The following is a 23,800-nucleotide window of genomic DNA, read 5'->3' as shown; positions in this document are numbered from 1 at the left end:
ATTGGGGGCCATTGTACAATTTAAATTAGTCAGTCTGTAGATAGAATTTAATTACCCCCTTCTTTTTGTTCTGCTTCTTCTCCCGCTTCTCTCGCTTCTCCTGCTTCTCCTGCTTCTCCTGCTTCTCCCGCTTCTCCCGCTTCTCCCGCTTCTCCCATTTCTCCTGGTGCAACCCGGTTGACATCGCTGGGTAAATCACTTCCCTGTGCATTTTCCGGGTTAACTACAATGTCAAAACAATTGTAATTTAGGAGTTCCTTTTCATTTGTAGCATTTTCTTGTGGGTCATTATTATTCACAACTTGATGGGATTCTTCTCCTCCTCCTTCATTAAGATGTAAAAAAGAATCTTTAAGCACTTGATTTGAATTGTCCAAATGAGTTTCGTTTCCAATTTTACCTTCCTCGGTTGACTCTAATAAATTATCATTCTGAACACGTTCATGTGTTTTGGTATCTTCATTTAATCCTTGTCTTTCTAAATCTAAAATGTTTTGTATGTATTCATTTTCGTTATATACATTTTTCATTTTATTGTCCTTTTTCATTTCTGGTGGTGTCTTCGGCATGCTGATTGAAATTTGAGCTACCTTATCATCAAAATTTGCATTGTTATTATTCACCTTATCATTATTATTTATTAGTTTTTTGTTTAGAAAATAGCCATTAATTCCAATTTCAGGTAAATTCTAAAAGCAGTAGGCAGGGGTGTGTGGTTTGCAATTGTACAAAATGTGCGCGGGACAAAAGCAATTTTAATATTTCCTCAAGTGTATACAACATATGTGTATACATACACATGCATATCTATCTATACGTGTGCATCCGTTTGTACGTTCTTTTGTTTTACCGTTGTATCCACGTGGTCATGAGAGTAGTTGCAATAGTAATTCGCACAATACAATCCTGCGGTGAAAAATCGTATGAAAGAAAAAAAAGTAAAAAAAAAAAAAAAAATAATAAAATAATAATAAAATAATAATCATACAATGGGCAGAATGGTAAGTTGCACATCACACATTCATGTTTGGAAATGTTTCTATGGCGTAACAGTATCCACTTGCCAATGCAAAACAAGTGAAAGCTAACACCCAAATGGAATTCCTCTCCCGATCAACCTCTATCCAGTTAGCAGCTATCCCCCTTAGGCAGCTTGATTGACACTGTCAAAATGACTTACCAAACTTGCAGGGCACGTTGGGGTGGATGTAAATACACTCCGATCCAAAGGCACAATAAGGCCAGTTTCGACACTGCAAAAAAGGGTAAAGACGTAATGGTGTGGTTTTATAATCACATTCATAGTTACAGTATCAGGGGGCATAGTTTCATCCTTTGCTCTTGTGATTATCATCTTCAGTGTTGGTGTTTATAATCATGGCTACATTTATTTGTAACCTAATCTACACATCCTTAAGTGGTGTCAATAAGAAAAAAGTTTCTCATATACGAACAAAAAAAAAAAAAAAAAAAAAAAAAATTCAAAATTATATCTTACGTTTTCAACAGGATGAATGTAACGACACTTATCTCCATATTGACAATTTGGCAGATAGATACATTTCTTTGGAATCTGTTCAGAAGTGAGAATATAAAAAAAAAAAAAAAAAAAAAAAAAAGTAGATATGTGGAATTGAAATAATGCGATAATTACTACATCTTCGAATAAATGGCTAATAGAAAAGCATGTTGCGGGTGGTGAAAATAATTCCACGCATCTTAACCTTTACAACTGTATTTTTGATATCTGCTTGATCATCTGGGTTGGTTCCCTTGGTTGCGTCTACATGGGGGGGGGGGAATGAGTTTGATATCGAAAGGGATGCGACATGAGTGGTGGCAAAATATTACAAACAGCAATATACAGTCAAATAAAAGGATGAAAAACAAAAACATTCATGCAAAAATAATGTATATAAATGAAAATCATGAAGCAAGAAAACAACGTTTTAAGCGGGAAAATCCGTGCGATAAAAATATATATATATATATATATATATATATATATATATATATATATATATATATGTGATCAAGGGCAATTTGCTTTTTGTTTTCTTGGAGAATTTACCTATATTCATAAATCCATTAGTACTAACAATATTATCACCGCTTGAATGGGCACCACCTTCTCCTCCTCTTTGCAGCATTGGGGGGATCTGATTACTATCGTTCTGGGAAATTGTTGTGTCATTTTTTACCATACTAAATTGCGAATTCTGTGTATTTTTTTGTGATATAAATGTATGATTTGATGATGTTTGGGACATGTGAAATGGTTGCTGTTGCTGCTGCTGTTCCTTTGTAGGTAATCTCTCGGCAGTCACATGATGAGTGTTAAAATGTTGCTTCCTCTTATTCAATGGAGGAATAAAAGATGGTGGAATAAAGGATGGTGGCGTAAAGGATGGAGCAGTAAACGTTGCTGGAGGGATAAACGAAGGAGGAGGTGGCATCGGTTTGGTCATCTTCTCATTGTAATTATTTTTTGTAACACTATTTGAAAAAAACATATTATTTTGATTACTCCTTGAGTTCTGTGTGCTGCGTTATGAAAAAAAAAAGGGAACGAGAATGTTCGATTAATATTTTTTTTTTTTTTTTTTTTTTTTTTTTTTTTTTTGTTGTTGCTTTTTTCTTAATGCTATCTGCAGAATTAGAAGCATTTGGATTTATCCCATGCTTCTTAAAAATAGATGTAATGATTGCTACTACTAATACTATATATATTAAATTTTATTTTATTTTTTACTGTACCTATTAGGGGTCATGTAATTTGAGGGGGGATGGTGAATACCTCTGGTGTTCATATTAACATTAAAAGGTAAGTGGTTTTGATGATTTGTGCTGTTGTGAGAAAGTCTATTATTAATGTAACTGTTATTATGGATACTCGGAGGGATAAAGTTGTTACTACTAGTTTTGCTGATATCTACTATGTTCTGTTGTGTCATCATGAAATTTGTTTGATGGTAATTTCCACTCGTGTTGTTAATTCCTTTCTCGATATTTCCTTGTGCATTTGCATTTTCATAAAGGTAGTTCATACGATAATTCCCCTTTTCCTTATTGGTCATACCTTCAGAGGGACGAGAAAACAGGAAGGAGCAAAATGGACCAAATGAAATAGACAAAAATGAATGAAAAAGTAGGGCGCGATATCCTTCACATGTACATGTATAAGTTGAATCATATAAACATCTGGATAACCCCATTTTCTACTTCCACATGCAATAATGGATTAACAAAATAATCATTGGAGGGGGAGATATGCACATTGGTATGGAAACAACAACATATATATGGGAGTAATGGATCATAGTTTCAAGTACTAAATGTAATATAATGGTCTTATGTGAAAAATAGTTGTTAATTCACTTACTCGAGATGTATGGTTGCAAAAGCGGAATCTGCTTATCACCTCCGAATCGGGGATTAGGTCTACAAGGATTGGTGTAAAATAGAATCAAAAATGTGTTCAGGATATTTTTACAAATGAATAATCAATCAAAATTTTGGGGGGCGTGCGAAAATGAACCATGTAAGCTCCTCTTTTAGAAAAAAAAGGGGTTTGAAAAGTGTTCATAGTTTCGTTTTTTCACTTCTTATTTTTCACTTCTCTTTTTCACTTTTTATTTTTCTGCTTTTTTCAAAAATCATGGTTACTTTAAAATGGCTTTATTCCTCTTTTCGCTAGAATTATGTTCATCTCCACTGTCGCTCATCCTCTTGGCTTCCAAATCTGCATTAACAAAAATAGGGAAAAACGTAAAAAAAAAAAAAAAATGAAAAGACATGACAAAACAAATTAAAAATGATGATGATGAAGGAGTGATTAATGAAATTCACCCTATTATATGGGATGAATTGGAATGGACATGTCTTTTTCTTTTTCATAGGATACACATTTTATTTTTTAGCATATTATCAATCATGATCATGCATCGTGCATATATATACATATAGGTGTATATCTTAGAGCAGGAGAGGAAGCATTATTTGCTCTTGTTGTTTTTTTTGCCTCTTTGATGTGGCCTCTTCGCTGTTGTTTATTACCGCTTCTGTGCTTAGGAACATCTTGCAAAGCCTCGCTATTCCTCCTTTTTTTTTCTTCCTCCTTTTCCACGTAAATAACTCTACTTGGGGATATCGAGTGCGTGCCACTTCTTCCTACTCTTCTGTATTTGTTATCATCCCTTATTTTCATTCTATCCATTTCTTTGTCACTTTTTCTCGTTCTAGATCTGTTATTATCATAATGAAATTTTCTTGTATTCACACTTGACGATATAGATCTCATACTTATTCCTCCTCTTTGTCTTTTCCTAGTCCTTCTTCTATTAAATGAATCTGCATCATTCAATGAGTATCTACTGCTTCTACTTCTGTAACTTCTGGATCTCCTTCTTGTAGTTGACATATCTTTTCTATACGAATCATAGTCCCTTTGATGATCCTAAGATGTGGGAGGAGGGGATGAGGAAAAAAAAAAAAAAAAAAAATTTTGTAAAATGTAACACTGGAAAAAATTACTATTGATGAATGAAATAAGAACTAGTAAATTAAAATGTACAGAATAATTTTTTTTTCTTTTTTCTTCGCTGTGAAGAAGGCTAGGTTCTATCCACGTCACAAGCATTGAAATAATGTGCATATGGTCAAATGGAAGAATTAAATAGTTTGTTATCACAAACCTTTGTTCTCTTTCCTTGCGTGGTGGAATACCTTGATTTGGATTCTGTTGTAAATGGGAAAGGGGAAAGGAGAAGAAGTAATTGTGTCCTCATTTTTTTTTTTTTTTTTTTTTTTTTTTTGTATCTACTCATAATCGAATGAAAAAAAAAAAAAAAAGATTCAAGAACATATGATCCTTCCCCACTGTTATATATATTCTTATATGTAAATTAGGCATATGTAATACGACTGATAGGATTTTCATAAAATAAATCACTATTTTATATATATATATATATATATTACCTCTACTCCTATTAGATCTCGAAGTCTCTCCGATATGCCTATCCCTGTCGCTACCACATTTGTATAACTTATCATTCTTAGATGAACATTCACTCTTCAATGGTTTTTTGATGTCACCCATAAATTTTGTTAACCAATTGACAAATACAACAGTCTGCAAGTGATGGTGCAGAATATGTAAAATGTAGATTTATATTAACATTATTAGATGTGATGAATAAATTACGAAACAAAAACGACAAGAAAGGGATATGATCGATTCAGCAAAGAAATAAAAAATGCATCATCTGTTTATGCATTCGTTGACATGGAAAAAGCGATTGGCATGTAAAATCTAAATGAAAATTCTCCAATTTCCTTTCATTCATAAAGGAAAATGAATGCTCTGTTAATCTATAATCACTACAATGTGCCATTTTTACAGATAGCTCTACGCTGATCTATACATAGAACCTCTCTTTTTTTACATTTCATATATTTCATATGTAAAAAACGCTCGATTTATTTTATTTATTTATATTTTTTTTTTTTTTTTTTTGTCATGGAAATTACATGATCTCCCAGGAAATCCTTCAATTCGTTACACATAAATTCACGGCTACTTTTGGCATTCCCTGCCATATGCCAAACATACTCGGTCAGTATATCTACTTCATATTCTCCTAATAATTCTCTTAACTTTTCCGTGATAATATCCTGATACTTTTTTTCTTCGTCTTTGTTACTCAGCATCATTGTTAATTTTTTACACTGTCGATAAAGGTTTTTTTTTTTTTTTTTTTTATTTTATTTTTGTCAATTACAGGTCCTCTGTTATCTCACAGGGGGCTCTTCTAGCCACGTGTATGCATATATCTGTGGCAGTGTTTATATATATATATATATATATATATATATATATATATATATATGTATGTATGTGAGTACGTACTCCTGTGAAAATCCTCCTAAACATTAGATTGCAGGGGTATTTATAGACCCGTGTAACTGCATATACTTTTATATGTACATATAGTGACTACGTATGTACATACCGAATGTTTTTCCTTTGTGTTAACTTATTCTTATTCTCTCAGTTTCGTTTTTATTCATTCAAAATGCAAAATAATTTTTTCTTTTTTTCATTTTAACCAACAGGTATCTGTTTAAACTACGATTTCCCAATTTGCAAATGCGTTCATATCCTACTTAGCCTTTCTTCTCTTCTCCCTCAGTATATGCATGCATGCGTATGTGTACATTTATGCACATGTATATGTATATATATATATATATATATACATACACGTGCAGAGTCCTTTCTCTACATTCTAATAACCCTTATTTAAGTTAAATTAATCAAAGCAGTCTTCACACAATTAACTCTACGTTGTATTTTTATGGATGTGCATGGGAAGGTTAAAAAAAAAAAAAAAAAAAAAAATTTGTGCAGACTCTCGATCCTTTTTATTTATAGATATGTACATGGGTATATATATACACACACATGCCTATATAAGCTAAGTGTTTTTCCTTTGCAAGTCCTCATAAAGGGAGGGTGACTTTTTATTACTGATCTTTGCTCTTCATCAAGTTTATTCACTTCCTCGCTCCTTTACTTCTTCACTCCTTCACTTCTTCACTCCTTTACTTCTTCACTCTTTCACTCCTTCACTTCTTAACTTCTTCACTTCTCTTCTACTATGTTTACCTCAATTTTTTCCTTTTGGAAAAAAAGTATAACGACGGGAACTCGGTTTTTATTATACTTTTTCTAATTTAAAAATATATATAAAAACCTTCAAAATCGTTTTTAGGTTGAAAAGCACGACATTTATGTCCCCCCTTTGCAATGATCTAATTCGACCATGAAAAAAAAAAAAAAAAAAAAAAAAAAACACTTCACAAATATATTTGGGCTGAAATATGAAACACAAATGTGGTCAGGCCAGGTCATGTCATATAAATAATACCGTGCTGGTTACTATAAAAGAAAAGTGTTAGCATCTTCATTCAATTTATATGATTGTTGTTCTGATTTCTTTTTTTTTTTTTTTCTTTTTTTTTCCTTTTCTTCTTTGAATTAAAATTCTTTGCTCTGCTTTGCTTAGCTTAGCTTTATTTTTTTTATTATTTTTTTTTTTTTTTATTTTTTTTTTTCTCCTTGCTATAACTTTTTTTTTTCCGAATGATAAAAAGTAGTTATTTTTTTTTGGTGAAACGAGGTATGTATATTTTTTTTAATCCCTGTGTCGTATTACTGTAAAACTATATATTTATATACACTGATTTATCATCATCTTAATGTTTTTTTTTTTTTTCTTTTTTCTTTTTTGTAAAATTCCCCTACAACAGTATGATATGTATATATATATATATATATATATATATATATATATATATACATACATATACGTGGATGTGCTTTTTTTTTTTTTTTTTTAAAACCCTATAAAAAAAGCGTATTTACATTACATATATAAAATATGCACTCACGCTTGCACTCAGTTATAGGTTAAGGTCTTGCATTCATTTTCTTGGGATTAGTCCCATACACTATCTGCACGAAAAAAAGTGAAAAACCTACACTACATGTATAAAATCATTCACGTTAATAGAATTTTGAACCTCACTAGGTGCCATATAAATATATATATATATATATATATATATATATACATGTGTGAATATATATACACCCTATATGTTCTCTTATACATTTGTAGCGCACGTGGGGACTCCGAGTCCTTAAGTAACAGAAAATGGATTACTGCGAAACTTGTAGCAACTTATTCTAATTCAGTTCCTGTTATTTTATGCTCTCGATATAATAAAATTTATTATTTTTTTTTTTTTTTTCTCCCCTTACGTGAGAAAAGGATCAACAGAGTACTTCGAATACACATATAAGGGAAGGAAAAAAAAAAAAAAAAATAAGAAGAGGGGGGAGGGATATATTTTCTCAATTGTTTTTTTTTCTTTCCCCTTAGGTTTTTTTTTTTTTCTTTTTTTTTTTTTGCCCAAACCTTTTTAAGTAAACAAAATACCAAACCTGTGAAATACTCATTTTACGAAGAACAAAAAATAAAAACAAAGCTATGCCTTTTGACAAAACAAAGAATAATTATAAGGTAGATCTTTCCTACCCATCTTTAAGTCACAAACCAAAACGAGCACTATTTTTACGTTCACATACAAATGTTAATTAAATCATTTTTTTGAAAATGTAACTTATAGATGACAAAAACCGCTTTTACCCCAAATCACACCCCACACATCGGCACACATGCATATGCACATAATTAAGTATAAACAACGTACACATCAATGTATATATAACAAAACTAATATTTGCAAACTTTTTGTAAAAGTGAAATATCATTCTTTTTTTTTTTTTTTTTTTTTTTTTTTTCCATCCTCCTCCTGCTCACTCATTCAATGTGACAATTTTCCTATTTTACAGATTTACACATAAGGAACACATATATGTATATATCCAGATCGTTTCTGCATGTGACAAATTTTGATACATTAAAACGTATACAGATAAGAAAAAAACGAAGAAAACGTGATAATAAAAAAAGAAAAAGGAAAGGAAAGAGTACATAAATGTATGAGAAGGTGAAAATATAAAAAAAGAGGCATATATCGTAAGATTATGAATGGGTATAAGGTACATTATCGCATTGTTACATCTGCGTGTCTTCACCAAATGGCTTGATAGTGCTAAATGCTGATAAAACCAGGAGCGACCTAATAGGAATGATAAAAATATTAATAAGCCACTCCAGACGAACGGTTAACACGATCGATCAAGCACCAATAAAAATATGTCTGAGTGCCTGATTATCTCTAAATTCACTGGAAAAACCTTCATTAAATGAAATTTCAAATTGCTCTACTAATACTGTCAGCTGCTATCGGAGGGATAACGCCGAACAAAATCAATACGTATGCTATCTTCAAAAAAAAAAATTATGAATTGAAAAAAACTCTTTTTGTAAAAAGTGTTACTTTACTTAAGAAAAAGAATATCCATAGACACTTTAACAACACAGAAAAAAAAAGTTACACTAATTTATATACAATTAAAAATCCACTAAAATGTAAAGTGCTTGACAAAGTGAAACTTGTGAGAGAACACTCTCGGCATGATGTGTACAATGTTGAAATATATCATGGAGGAATGTTTACATATTTGGAAGGTCATTCCTGTGGAATAATTCCATACTGTGGAGGAGTGTACAATAAAGAGGGGGCAAATAGACTATACGATAATATTGGGAAAAAAAGGGTAGGTCATGAAATACGGATCGAGGAGAACCATACAAATGATGAGAAGCAGGGTAGAGAAGGCAGAAATAATTACCCCGTGAAGCACATAAAATGCGCAAGGCTATATTCCATATCGTCCAGCAGTGCAGACAATATATCCATTGCTGTAAAGATTCATACTTATAATGAAGAAAAAAATGGAAAAGTGGCCCTGAAATATGGGTACTGCTCTGGTTATATAAAAAATTTAAAAAAGAATGATGATATATATTTAACAGGACCACATGGATCATTTATTTTACCGAATAATGTTATCGAAAAAAATACAAATTTAATTTTAATCGCAACAGGCACGGGGATATCTCCATATATATCTTTTTTAAAAAAAATTTGGGGGTATGAAAAAAATAAAAGTATAAAAAAATCAACTTATAATGGACAAATTCATTTATTTTATGGTATATATAATGAAGACTCCATTTTATATTTAGATGAACTAGAATACTTTAAGAAAATGTACCCATCTAACTTCCACATCAATTATATCTTTTCGGTTAATAAAAATACAGATGGTACTTCTCACTATGTGCAAGATGAAATATACAAAGGACGAGAAAATTTTCTGCGTCTTTTTAATGATCTCAAATGTGAACTTTACATATGTGGTCACAAGACTATAAGGCCAAAAATTATGGATATTCTGAAATGTCATCAATCTTGGGATCCTGAAAAACGAAGGAGAGTGCACGTGGAGGTTTACTAGTTTAATTATCAGCGCTACTGTTATGGTGGCGAATGACAATTATATCTTTTTCCGAGGTTACAGAATGGTTAATTCTGTTCCTACTTACCGTTTGATTATATGAGCACGTTTTTCTTTTTTTTTTTTTTTTTTATTTTATTTTTCCATTCTTTCGTTTGCACCCTTTTGTGTGTGTGTGTGGATTTTTTTTTTTTTTTTTTTTTTTTGTTTTTCCTTTTTTACAAATAAATTGCAAAAAAGGATTTTTTAATACAGTTCCTCTTATTCATTCGATATGTACCCGTTCGTAAAATGGGTATCTATGTCCACATACATCATTGCTTCTTTCTCTTGCGGAAAATGTAATACACAGTTACTACTTTTCAATGCTCAATTCTCCTTCTTGCGATTAAATAATGTAAAATAACTTAACAGGGAATTCGAAAAGAAGTCAAAGCACACGTTGCAGCAGCAGAGGAATAAAACCAGAATGCTGATCACATAGATGAGCCACCATATGGCATATGTCGCTATAAATAGAGAAAAGTTTTATATGTGATAAAATGCGATATTTTTTTTTTTCTTTTTTTTTTTTTTTTTGATATATTTCAAATAACTCGTGGTTATGAGCAAGGTGCATAATAAAGGTGCAAAATTATTTGGAAACTAACCCGGCGTGTGATAAATAACATACTTGGATAATCCTCTAGTTAACTGTTCTGCAAAAAGTTGAGAATGAGAAAAAGGAAAAAATTACTCGCATATGCTTATGTACCCAGATGAGGGTGCACCTATGCATTCGCAAAAAAAAAAAAAAAAAAAAAAAAAAAAAAAACACGCACACACACAAAGGTACAAACATAGGCACACAGGTAGGCATAAAAAGAGAGCAGTTTTTCCATAATGTGCTTCCTTTCATTTCCACTTACCATTGCATGGAGGAGGGACCTCAACCATTTCCTTCCCCCAGGTCAACATAGTCGAACTTTGTTTATCTTTTTGTGTCCAGCCATTATTACACTTACAAATGACTCTGTTGAGTTTAACTATAAAAAGGCATTTTCCGTTAAGACATGGATTTGTTTCTTCAGATGAGCATGGGTTATTTTCAATTTCGCAATTCTTACCCATATAAAAATCTCCACAGTCGCACAAGTAATATGGCTTCTTATCTATGGGTAGACATGTACCTTGAAGGGGTGAAGAAATAAGCAACTAAGTACATGAAGCGATATCAATAGATATATGCAAAGTAAGATACACAGGGGTGATATGACGAAAGTGATCGATCCCATCACAATCCTATGTACAAAGAAAAACTTCTTGCATGGAACTGCACTTAATTAGCACATTAGGATAGAAACCTATTTTTTTTTTTTTTTTTTTTTTTTCATAAATAAAATTATGCGATCATTTTTGCAACTCAAACCTCTTCTGCATAAGGAAACGGAACATGGTTCGTTCGTCCCGCGAATATTACAATCCCTATCACACATGTTCCATTTGTCCTTACAGTGTATCCCCTTTTCATTAGCATTACACAAGCATATTTTTTTATCGTTTTCTAATGTGTAGCAGCTGTTTTTACAATTATGGTTATCTGCGCATTTTAGGCAATTGAGAGTTCTTATTTTATTGTGTAAATAAAACAGCAACAAAATTTTTATGATCAATGTGGAATGTAGGACCATAACGAGGTAGCCCCTTTGGCTTGCTTTATAGACAAGTGTGGAGAAAGGAGGGAAATATGCATAAATACGCCTCTAAAAAGGGAAATACACACACCTGCAGCATATACACATGTAAACACATACATATGTAAACACTTGCATATGTGTATATATATATGTGCACATTCAAGTATACTTGTACATCCATCGAAGGGATGCATAAAAGGAGATGGTTAAGTGGTATAAAAGGCTTAAACACAGTAATTGGTGAATACACATAATTATTTTTGTGCTGTAAAATCATTCGTCCAAAAGTGTTCTTGCTTCACGTACTCCGTGTGGTAATTATTTTATTTTGTTTAATTATTTTACACATTTATTCATTTATCTGTTAATTCATTTGTTTATTCATTTGTTTGTTTGTTTCTTTATTTCATTTATTTATTTTATTTTTTTTTTTTTTGCAATTGTGAAAAGATCAATAGTGAGAGTAAATTTTTCGCTTTTTCCACCTTATTTTTACTTCATCACAAGCCACTTTATCAAATCCTTATTGAGCCATGGATCACTATGCTTATTTATGTATTCATTTTTTTTTTTCCCTTTTTCGAGGTCATTTTTCATTTCTCCATGACGTGTCCAACTTATCCCTAACGTGTTAACATCGTGCCCTTTTTTTTTTTTTTTTTAGCAATGGAAATAAAATTGCAACAAAAAAAAAAAAAAAAAAAAAAAAAAATACAAATTTTAACAAGATAAAACATAGATAACTTTTTACAAATAAGATGAAAGTTTACAACTACTTGCATGTTTGTATGTACCCAGGTATAAGCACGCCTTGTCGCGTTCATAATTTTGTGTGTACACCACGGGGATATATGTGCAGAAATTTTCTAACTCTAGTGTGTTGATTGTTATATAGTCATTTCAATACACATGGAGGAGAGAAGAAAATAAATAAAATAAAATGGAGTAAAATATAAGTGGGGTAAATATATTGGGGTAAAAAAAGTGGGGTAAATATAATGGGGTAAATAAAGTGGGGTAAAAAAAATGGGGTAAAATAGAATAAAATAAAGCAGAATGAAATAACATGTAAATTGAACAAGCCATAAACAAATATATATATATATATATATATATATATATCTTAGTTGCGAACGATGATAATAACACATGAGGGTGATAATTTTTTTTGCAGTCTCGAATACACAGGGAGAATGATAAATGCAGGATACACACGATCTAGGCAGATACATTCGTGTATATACGCATGCACATATGTATATGTATAAAATAATAGGTGCTATCCCTTTCCTTCGAGTGGGATAATTTGGAAAAGAATATTTCCCAACTTGTTTTAGAGTAACCAAGAAAGTACATCTCCTGTAGATATCACATGAACAAAGCTCTCTCTCCCTCCCCCCTCCTCTCCCCATTCTTTTTGTATTCCGATAGTAGACAGATTGACTGTTAATACTTTTGCGAACGCAATTTAATCGAAGGTAAAGGTCCATCGGATTCTGGCCAAGAGACAGAAATTCCATTTTGAAAAAGCATAGGTTTATACTGTGGTATGGGTATAGTCATGATAGCAGAATTTCTGTAATGCTCAATGTTGGCTTTTAACCCTTGTACTCTTCCCCATGTAACTGTACATATTTTATTACTTTTAAAAGCATTTAATTTATAGTTATTAAAAAATCGTATGAACAGTTCAGCATAATAAGGATGTATAAAATTTATAAAGGCATATCCAACATTACATTTATTTCGGAAATCAATTGGTAAATAAAAAAAATCATACAATCCTTTAAAATGTTCATTCATAACATTCATTAGCATTTTCTGTGTGTACTTATTCGGTATATTTCTTAGCATAACAGTTGTCAAAATATTAGTATTATTATTGTCAAGGTTATGAATGTTCAGAATTGTCCCAAGTGGAATAGAATCTTCACATTTGTAAATTACTTCATTTGTGCAATTGTCTCTAAGTCTACTATGGGAACAACAACAATTGTCTATGGGTTCTATATTACTATTAGATAACTCAACTTGGTTAATTCGTTCATCTCCTTCATACTTAAGTGAATTTACCTTATCTTCATATCCACTGCTTCTCGAAATGTAACAATTGGAGCTAGGAAAAACACTTTCATTGTCTTTGTAATAGTTATTATAGGAAAAATAAGCATCTCGTTTTTCATCCTTTGGATATGTCTTAAAAGAAGCATCTGATTTTTGACCCTTTGGATATGTCTTAAAAGAAACATCTGGTTGTGTCTTCTCCTCTTCCATTCTCTCATTATTAATTACTTCCCCAATGTTTATGATATCCTTCCCGTTCATAATATCGTTGTTCCCAATAAACTCCTCACTCCTTATAGTTCCTCTACCTCGAATTATGTCTTCACTTCTAATAATGGTAAGTTCTTTTATATTTCCAACTAAGTTTGATTTCTCATGTTTAACCATTTCATTGCCGTCCTTGTCACTATCAAAATCAGAATTCATCTGAATCATGGTAGTAATAGTATTCAGTTCGCATGCATTCCCCTTATTTTCAAAGCACTTCAAGTTGAGTTTATTAACTAACGAGTACCTTAAATTTTTTTTCTCATGAATTCCATCTTTAAAGTAGTTAAATTTATGCTTAATGAATACTTTGTTTTTTTCATTCGTCAAAATGTTGTTCAATTTTGCAAATTCATTTTCATTATTTTCCTTTTTGTTGTTATAAAGCACGTATGGTGATATGTATGTGTTCTTCACATGTACAGTTGTTTTGTTCTGCGTCCCTTTTTTCGAGACATTTTCTTTGCTTGCGAAATTGGCATCCCTCAAATGGTTATTCATTTTAAGAAAATATTTTTCTCTTCAAAAGCCTTTCACGAAAGTAGATTCCTACGCCAAGGTAGTGTTCACACCAAGGTAGAAATTACACCAAGGTAGAATTTACACCAAGGCAGCGTTTACACACAGATAGCTTTTTCACTGCCGTTTCACAATCCACTTATATGTCACAGATTTGGGCAGTAACTCATAGATATGTTTTGTTTTTTTTCCTCTTATTTTATTTCCTTTCTATGTTCACTTTGGCTAGAATGATTCGATTTTAATCTTGGTAGATGATTAGTTCTACTTTTTTTATTCTTATCTTTATTTTTGTTTCTTTCACTTCCTCCAGTTTCTGCAGCGGGAAATTTCTCTATACACATGCCAAGTGATGCTCTTTTTTTTTTTTTCAGTTCCTTTGCTAGTTTTGTTCTTTTGAAGGTGTATCCGTCATAATTATTATGAACCTTTTTTGAAATTTTCTGTCATTTTTATGGAGAATGTTGTGGCAATGCTATGGATATATTCTGCCAATTTTCTAACAAACTGATGGTAATTTTGTCCCCATTTTTTTGTATCATTCCTGTTATTCCATGAAATTTGGGGGAAAGACTATTCTGAGCAATCGGCACAGAATTTTTGCCACTAGAAAAAAAAAAAAAAAAAAAAAAAAAACCCAAATAGTCACCATATCCCGATTTTTTTATTTTTATGAGAAAAGGTACAAAAATGAAAAAAACATGGAACCTTACCTATAGAATTTTCACTTTTGTGAAATTTTATTAGTTATTATAATTAAAATGACGTATGTTGTGGGATGTTGTGAAATTAGAGAAAAATGTTCCATTGTTTCATTGTGCAGAGACATTCAAAACCAATACACATTTCATTAGTGGCTAAAAGTTGCAAAAGTTGTCACGCCACCATCTTACCAGTTTCTCCTTTTGCACACACACCTTCTTTTACACAAATGTTATTACCCATTTCCACAATCTTTCAAAGTGATAGAAGAGAAAAAAAAAAAAAAGAAAAAAAAAAAAGAACAAAAAAAGAAAGAAAAAAAGAACAAAAGAGAAAAAGTGCAAAGGAGCAAAATGAATGGACGGGAAGAGCATAAAAGAAGGGCTTTTTTCAAAACATATTAGTAACAACCTCTCTATGTGATAATAAAAACAAACTTGCTTGCGAATAGTGAGACGGTAAGGAGAGAAAAAAAAAAAAAAAATACTATACCGCTTAACTTGGTGATCTGAAGTGATATAAATGGATTCGAAATAAATGAACAATAAGTCTGTAAAATGTGTAGGAAGACCTATGTGATGAGAAAGTACAAAATTTAAATAACTTCAACGCATAGAGAGGATAAGCTCATTTAAGGTATTATCCGATGGGACGTAGAGACAAGTGATAAACTATTAGAACAATCTTTTGCATTCACCTTAAGAACCTGGTTGACATATGCTTTTAACAAACTTGGATTTATATTCCTCGTTCTATAGAATAATGCACGTTGTATAGTCCGGTCAATTTATGCAATAAAAAAAAAAATAAGTGGCCATTTTGCGAATAAAAAATTTCTAGTTAAAAAAAATGAAAATACAGCGTTATGATCATTACGATGATGATGAAGGCAAAGCGCATCGATAGTTTTTTTCTTTCCATTTACATAATCCACTTTAGTTGTGCATGTGGAGAGGACAAAAAACGACCAAAACGTAACTCTATTTGGTACTTATAATTTATCTTCCATACTTAGAATTTTTTTTTTTTTTTTTTTTTTTTTTTTGTGTAAAGTTAATTAACTCCCTTTAAATTTTTTCAAAAAAGAGCAGAAAAATCCTCACACGTTTTAAAACACACATTAGAATGCACGTATGGATAAAGTGCACGTACATTTTGAGACTATTCACAGAAAAAAAAAAAAAAAAAAAAAAAAGTGAAACGAAATAAACTAAAATAAACTAAAATAAATGACGTAACCTAAAAATAAAAAATATGGCAAAGGACTTGTATAAAATAACTACATTTTACATGCTAAATCAAGGAGTGCACATAAAAATGAAGAGATATTTTTGTACTTTTCTTCCATTTTATTTTTTTTCCATTTACCATTTATTTTATTTTGTTAATTTAATATAGACAAATTATAATTGGCAAAATCCCAGTTAACTTTGTTTAACCATTCTGAAAAGTGTGTGCGAAGGAATAATAAGAAAAGTGAAATGAATTGCCTCACGCATTTTTGACTAAACATAATGCATTGCAAAACGTAATAACAATAGTAACAGGCCCATGCCTGTGAGATTATCAACTAGCTAAAGGATATAAATACATGTACATGCAGGGGTATATAGTATATAGAATTATTTCTTTGTTTCTTTATTTCTTTATTTTTTCCTTGCCTTTTACGTAATCAGCTCTGGCATTTTTATAATCTACGTAGTATGCATGCTCCCAAACATCTTGAGAAAAAGAAAAAAAAAAAAAAAAGGGTAATGTGTGCAACAGAATTTTATATACACTTATAAACATTCCAAGGTATTCCTCATTTTCGAAATTATAGTAATTTGAGGATTTTATTTGGATTTAAATTACAACTTTTCTTCATATTTGTACACACCTAGGGTTAGGATAGGCCGGCCAACGTTGTTTTTTATAGGATTATCAGCATCATGTCCTTGGTAAATTTTTAACTTTTTGTCCTTCATTATTAGCCATATCCAACCACTCCCAAAATGTCCTGAACAAAGAAAGGACGTAGTGAAAACGAAAAAAATACACAAATATTCAATTTTCAAAAAAAAAAAAATATATGCTATATGATTAAACATATGAACTGTTTAGCCATAAATACCTGTTGCTTCTTTTAAAAATATTTCCTTAAAATTTTCAAAAGAGTTAAAAGAATCTTCGATTTTGTCCTTAATTTCTCCGTATGGCATCCCTCCTCCTCCCTCTTCTTTTATTCCAAGCCAAAAAAAATTATGATTAAAAATTTGAGCTGTGATAAATGGGTATTGTGAAAGTGCTGCAAATGTGACTCGTGTCTTAGAAGCATAACATAACCATGTTACACATTCGAATTATCTAAAAAGAAATAAACACAATGAAATATCTAGCCCCTCTATTTTGTATGAAATCCCTCCAAGCATTACACAATCTGTGTGAATATAACTTTACCAGCATTGTTATAAATTGGTCCATTGTATTTTTCTATCACTTCTGAGATGAGAAAAAAAAAAAAAAAAAAAAAAAAGGCATTGTCATAAAAGGGTATAATAATACAGCTTTGTGAAAACACCATACTTACACATGTTAATGTGTCAGATCGGTGGCTGTCATTACATATAATGTGTCTTGAGAAGTAAAAATTTTAATATTACGCACGAATTCTTATACCCAGTGAAAAATGTGCTTGCTCACCTTCTAAGGTTAGGTTTCTTAGTTCTCCATTTTGTTCTGTTAAATCTTCAAACGAAGTTCAAAAAGGGAGTAAAAAAAGGAAAGAAAATAAAAGAAAACGTGCAAAAGGGGATGAAAGTGGGTACAGAAAAATTATATATTTTTCCATTTAAAAAAAATAAATAAAAAATGCACACAAGAAAAGACGAACGAAGGGGCTAGGAAAAACTACGCAACGTGCCGCGGAACCCCAAATGTTTTTCCAAATGGAATCAAGCTAATTTCAACAAATCTCATTTAATACTATTTAAGTTTTTGACATAGGTAGCGTGATGTTTGCTGTAATGGTATTTTATAGATTCTTCACTAAGGAAAGGTAACATATTCTGGGGATTCTACGTAAATGTAGACAAAGAGGGGTTGTTGCACCTTTGTGTGTGTGTGTGAGGTGGTGTGTTGGTAGGAGGATGCACATAATACTTTGTACGAATTTGTCCAGATAAAGTGTAATTATTTATGTGCTTATTTAAGTCACTTCTATGCTTCCACTTAAACATATTTCTATGAAAGTTAGAAGAAAATGTACTTACAAATGGAAGTTTCATTAATGAGAATGGTTTCGAATCCCATAGAGATTTGACTCCCCAGCTGTCATACAACATGTCATCCACTTTGGATGAACATTTGGTGTCCTTTTTTCCTTCATATGGACGACCAAAAAAGGTTAGGTAGCCAATTTTGTTTATTCTTTTAAGCCCACGAGCACCTAGGGTAGGTTTAGAAGAAAAAAAAAAAAAAAAAATTGATGGTGATGATGTGGATATCGATCAAGCTGTCAATGAAGCAGGAGATGGAAGCCGCGAAAGAGAAAGAGGAAATATTGCAACGTTGGAAAAAATGCATTTGTAAGTTTGGTGATACATGTGTGATCTAGCATATGTAGGAATTAATGCACTCACGCAATGACACATGGATACATAGATTCATACATACATAAACACAAAAACACACACATATGCGGGCATGTACACAAAAACACAGTGAATGCGTGGTGGTCATGGGATCACCCTGTCAATTAGAACCTCTTAATATGCCTTGCTCGAAAAGGAAAAATAAAAAGAATAAATACAAAACATTAAATAATGTCATTTTTAAATTTTCCCCTGAGTATGTGTTGTACTTTATAACATATCATGAGATCAATCCAGATGGACGTTTTTCAGTTTTTCCATCCAACGGAAATAGTTGGATAAGTATTTAAAAAAAAAAAAAAAAAAAAAAATGTAGATGGAGCATAGAGACTATTACGTTTATTCTGCAAAATCATTTTGAAAATGCTAATTTCAAGGAACATTTTGAACCCTCAATGTGTAACCTTAACTTTGACGAACATTTTGTGCCCCTATTTGGCAATGACGCTAAGTTAGCACTTTTTCCTTTTTTTTCTTCTTCATTTTTCTTTTTTTTTTTTTTTCTTTTTTTTTTTTTCCCCCTTCTGGTACATACAAGGTTGCATACATTTTTGTGCCTCCCTCAGGTGATTCGCACCTATCAATTATGCAAAGCACAGTAAAAAAAAAAATAAAATAAATAAATAAAAAAGTCTCTATCTATTATGTATTTATTCAAAACCACATTTTTTTTTGTACAATTGAGAGAGAGAAAAAAAAAAAAAAAAAAAAAGAGATATCAAGGAAACTCACTAAATTGTCTTGTTTTAATATTCAAAAGAATAAAATAAGTTTTTTGTACTAAAAAGTAGAATTATTCATACCTTTTTTTTTTTTTTTTTTTTTTTGTTTACATTAAAGTAGTGGTGATTTCCTTTTACACTCCTAGTTTAAAGAGAAAATCGATGTAAGGTGTTTTCATTTATCTCTTTTTTATGCATGTGGGTAAAGCTCCTCAAAGAGCGATGGGTAAGGATCGGGGGAAAGAAAGATCCTTTGTGTTGAAACAATGAATTGGTCATTTAAAAAAAAAAAAAAAAAAAAAAAAAAGATGCAAAACAAAGCGCAAAGTAAATTCAAAATTGCCAATCTATCGAATTGATTAGCTGCCATATTGTGTACCACCTGAATTGAATAACTCTATATGAATGAGAAGAAAGGTAAATTCAAATATTTGAACTTTTCTCCTAACTTTGTATTTCCCTCAGTCTGCTCGCGATCCCAATTCGGGGACCTAGGGACATTTGTTCCTTTTCATCATTAAGGTATCGTGAAAAACGCAGGGAAAAATTGATATCATAGGCTAGAAAAAAAAAAAAATACATTACTAAGAAATGCATATGTATATATACATATATATATATATATATATATATATATATATATATATATATAAAATTCTTGATAAAGTGAAAACATGTGAGTCACATTACGTATGCATGTAATATATGTATACACTGCATACTTTTGTGTTCCCCACCTCTTTTCATCCATTATTGTACCCTTTGTTATTTCTTCGTAATCGGTATGCTGCAATAGGTATATCTATGCTTCCTATTCTTCACGTGCGCCCCTGTTCAATTTTTTTTTTCAAACGGGTTTTTAAAACATTCGTCCAGCATTGCATTGCGTTGCATTACATCTTCCTTTTGAAAATCGAAAAAAAAAAAAAAAAAAAAAAAGAATAAAGAAAAAGATGAAAAAAAAGAAGAAATAAAGAAGAAAATATAGAAGAAAATAAAGAAGAAAATATAGAAGAAAATAAAGAAGAAAAAAAATTTTGCATAAATCCCAATGGAATAGAAAAATAAATCAAACATAATTAAATAACAAAAAATAAACACTAGCTTAATCAAAGGAAAATAAAAAGGAATTTTTTTACCCCAAAGGCTAAAAAGAAAAAAAAAAAAAAATAGTACTAGCTAATTTTTTTTTTTTTTTTTTTATGCTTGTATTTTTACGCTTTCAAAATATATTTAATACGCATATAATATATATATATATAGATAGATAGATATCCCATACAAAAGAGAACACAATTTTAAATGCTTTATGCGTAGCTTTTTATTACATGTTCTGGTTGAGAAAGGAAAAACGCCATACATTTTCATTTAAAAACAGTACATGCTGTGACAGTCGTAGCAGTTGTGAATTGCCAAATTGCATTTTTTCCCACACCGAACTGCAATATATAGAAAGGTTTTAGAGAAAAATGGTATAACAGAAGATGAAACAGAGTTTTTGATCCTCAAATGTTGCATTCTATGTTTACAAGATATACCTTATACCTGTTTCAAACCAGCATTGTACAACAGACTCACATGACTAGGTGCTCGTCCCACATGAGACTCTAGCCACATACTTGACGTTGGATTCCATAACATTGGAGGAAGACAACTGTTGTTACGACCGGATTGACCTATAAAATTGAGTCATACCAAAGGTCAATATGTATAATTAGATATATATATATATATATATATATATATATATATATATATATATGACCAACCCATACAAGCATTATTACTCCTAAGTGCGTATTGAAAAAAAGGGTGGTGGTGTAAGTAATTACAACCTTGTGCACCTCAGAATAAATTCTTCGATCAATTTGTAGAGGTGGGAGAAAACTGACGACTCATCGCCACGTCACTATGCTATTACGCATGTTTTATAATTAATTCTTTACTTTTCTTTTATAAGCACACCATCAATCCTGCTCCTAAACCACTTCTGCTTCTACACCACTGGCTGACATGTATTACGACCCCTTGGTAGCACTGGTTAACCTCTCCCCAGTGGAAAAATTGACAGAAGAATCATCAAAAAAAAAATCGAGGTGGGGAAATAATTCTTCCACAAGTGCGAATTTAGAAAATAAAGTAGTTCAGAGTAAATGGGGACCAGAAGAAAACAAACCATATTTGCCACTACCATTTGTTGACATTCCACCTGGGTTAACACCATCTCAACTAGACCAATTTTTGCGTGAACAAAGATATGATGAGTTAACAAAAAAATTAAACAAGGGGGAATTAGAATATGTAGATCCAGATATACGTCCCCCCTCACCACCACCCATATATGATAAAAATGGAAGTAGGATAAATACTAGAGAAGCAAGAGTAAAAAATTGTATGATTGAAGAACATCATAGATTGGTAGAATATTTACTAAAACATGTAGAAGGATTTATTGCTCCACCTAATTATAAACCAATAAAGAAAATAAGAAAAATTGAAATTCCCATTGATAAATATCCAGAATATAATTTTATGGGTTTAATTATTGGTCCTAGAGGCTGTAATCATAAAAGATTAGAAGCAGAAAGTGGTGCTCAAATAAGTATAAGAGGTAAAGGTACCTTAAAAGAAGGAAAAAAAACAGATCATCAAACTGAAATTGAAGCTAATATGCCTAAGCATGTTCATATATCAGCTGACAGTGAAGAATGTGTTGAAAAAGCTGTTAGTTTAATTACGCCATTGTTAGATCCATTTCATCCCTTACATGATGAATATAAAAAAAAGGGACTTGAACAATTGGCTCTTGTAAACGGTATTAATTTAAATCAATTAGAATCCCAACGATGTTCTATGTGTAATTCTACTGCGCACATGACTTTTGAATGTCCTGAAAATATGAATCTCCAAAATTTTAAGAAACCAGAAATTAAGTGCACTTTGTGTGGAGATCATGGACATATAACTCTTGATTGTAAGTTGGCTAAAGCTAATAATGGAAAAATAGATTCGGAAACATCACCATCGAATGCAGCTACTGGAGCAGGAAGCGTGGGGGTTAATAATGTTCCAGTCCCACCTTCCACCATGCCACCACCACCCAGTGATAAACCAAAAAGAAAAACATACAATCAAACATCCAAATTTGAAAAAATAAAAATAGACATGGAATACAAAAAAATGATGAGTGAACTGAATCCAGATAAAGATAACGCAACCATTTCCACCACCAGCGATATAAGGAAAAACGGAAATGAACATACCAGCTATTCCTCCAGCAACACAAATGTGAATAATAAGAACGATTTCCCACTGACAACAAATAATAACATTACGTTAGGAGACACAAATATCGAGGTGCCAACCAATTTTCAAGATCTGAGTACTATCTTTCAAAACACCAATATGAGTAATATCGGTATCACCAATAACAATAATAGCAATAATAAAAGTGGCAGAGGTGGTAGAGGTGGAAGAGGAAATAAAAATAACAAAAATTTTAATAATGGTATTATGCCTCCTCCAATGAACAGCAAAAATAAAAACAACCCCAATTTGATACCATTAGGTCAAAACAATAATGCATTTAATGAAGATATAAGAAATCCAAATACATCAACCAGTTCATATGATTCATACTCCAAGAGTAATAGAAATAGTTCTATAAAAAATTCAAATAATAAAAATTATAATACATTACCCACAAATTATCAAGGCTCCAATAATATGCCCATAAATCCACCTCTTCCTGTGTTACCAAATTTTTTTAATTTTCCGTTTATGAATAATGGCATGGTACAAGGAGGTTCTATGCCATACCCCAATGGGCAGCAGTTGCCAATGGATTCCCTCTACATGCATGGCTTTCCAGGTAAAAAAATAAAGAGGAAAAGAGAGAAAAAAAGAGGAAAAGAGAGGAAAAGAGAGGAAAAAAGCGGAAAAGTAAATAAATAAAAAAAAGAACATGTGCATCGATTTGGCAAAAAGATATTTCACTCATTTTATCATCCATGTTCCATTTCGTCTATGGTGCAACCCATTACATGTTCATAATAACTGTTTTACCATTTATATACAGGTTGGTCACAGATGCCCATGAATTACTCAGATGATGTGCTAGCACATGCCGCTGCACCAGACACAAATCCACCACCGTTGCCATCGGAAGGCGTGAATAATCAGGATGGTGCCAATATTACTTGAACCCTTGTAGAGGAGAAA

At 31.5% G+C, this 23,800-nt stretch overlaps 6 protein-coding genes across 6 annotated transcripts; 2 read left to right on the top strand and 4 right to left on the bottom strand.

The window, feature by feature from the left end:
* Positions 1-47: 47 nt before the first annotated feature.
* On the bottom strand, positions 48-5,715 carry PGO_112500 (hypothetical protein, conserved; the record flags this gene model as incomplete). Its single annotated transcript, XM_028688587.1, has 13 exons — positions 48-689; positions 851-906; positions 1,181-1,253; positions 1,499-1,573; positions 1,725-1,783; positions 2,072-2,544; positions 2,758-3,079; positions 3,383-3,441; positions 3,667-3,742; positions 4,057-4,456; positions 4,695-4,738; positions 4,981-5,134; positions 5,533-5,715. The coding sequence occupies 13 exons, from the start codon at positions 5,713-5,715 to the stop codon at positions 48-50; spliced, it is 2,616 nt and encodes an 871-aa protein (XP_028544388.1).
* Positions 5,716-8,839: 3,124 nt separating this feature from the next.
* PGO_112490 (ferredoxin--NADP reductase) lies at positions 8,840-9,997 on the top strand (the record flags this gene model as incomplete). The annotated part of the gene is made up of 1 exon (XM_028688586.1): positions 8,840-9,997. One exon carries the CDS (start codon positions 8,840-8,842, stop codon positions 9,995-9,997), a length of 1,158 nt encoding a protein of 385 aa, XP_028544387.1.
* A 369-nt stretch (positions 9,998-10,366) lies between these two features.
* PGO_112480 (hypothetical protein, conserved) lies at positions 10,367-11,667 on the bottom strand (the record flags this gene model as incomplete). The annotated part of the gene is made up of 4 exons (XM_028688585.1): positions 10,367-10,506; positions 10,648-10,695; positions 10,906-11,166; positions 11,406-11,667. 4 exons carry the CDS (start codon positions 11,665-11,667, stop codon positions 10,367-10,369), a joined length of 711 nt encoding a protein of 236 aa, XP_028544386.1.
* A 1,452-nt stretch (positions 11,668-13,119) lies between these two features.
* On the bottom strand, positions 13,120-14,505 carry PGO_112470 (RNA-binding protein mei2 homologue; the record flags this gene model as incomplete). Its single annotated transcript, XM_028688584.1, has 1 exon — positions 13,120-14,505. The coding sequence occupies one exon, from the start codon at positions 14,503-14,505 to the stop codon at positions 13,120-13,122; it is 1,386 nt and encodes a 461-aa protein (XP_028544385.1).
* Positions 14,506-16,609: 2,104 nt separating this feature from the next.
* On the bottom strand, positions 16,610-19,035 carry PGO_112460 (superoxide dismutase [Fe]; the record flags this gene model as incomplete). Its single annotated transcript, XM_028688583.1, has 9 exons — positions 16,610-16,668; positions 16,887-16,946; positions 17,105-17,224; positions 17,339-17,485; positions 17,665-17,706; positions 17,908-17,952; positions 18,191-18,281; positions 18,477-18,652; positions 18,969-19,035. 9 exons carry the CDS (start codon positions 19,033-19,035, stop codon positions 16,610-16,612), a joined length of 807 nt encoding a protein of 268 aa, XP_028544384.1.
* A 2,557-nt stretch (positions 19,036-21,592) lies between these two features.
* PGO_112450 (hypothetical protein, conserved) lies at positions 21,593-23,782 on the top strand (the record flags this gene model as incomplete). The annotated part of the gene is made up of 2 exons (XM_028688582.1): positions 21,593-23,450; positions 23,658-23,782. 2 exons carry the CDS (start codon positions 21,593-21,595, stop codon positions 23,780-23,782), a joined length of 1,983 nt encoding a protein of 660 aa, XP_028544383.1.
* Positions 23,783-23,800: the final 18 nt, after the last annotated feature.

The sequence above is a fragment of the Plasmodium gonderi genome (genome assembly GCF_002157705.1).
Source record: "Plasmodium gonderi DNA, contig: Chr11, whole genome shotgun sequence".
Taxonomy (NCBI): domain Eukaryota; phylum Apicomplexa; class Aconoidasida; order Haemosporida; family Plasmodiidae; genus Plasmodium; species Plasmodium gonderi.
Note: the sequence above shows the minus strand (reverse complement) of the source record. Positions and strands in the feature narration are given on the sequence as shown.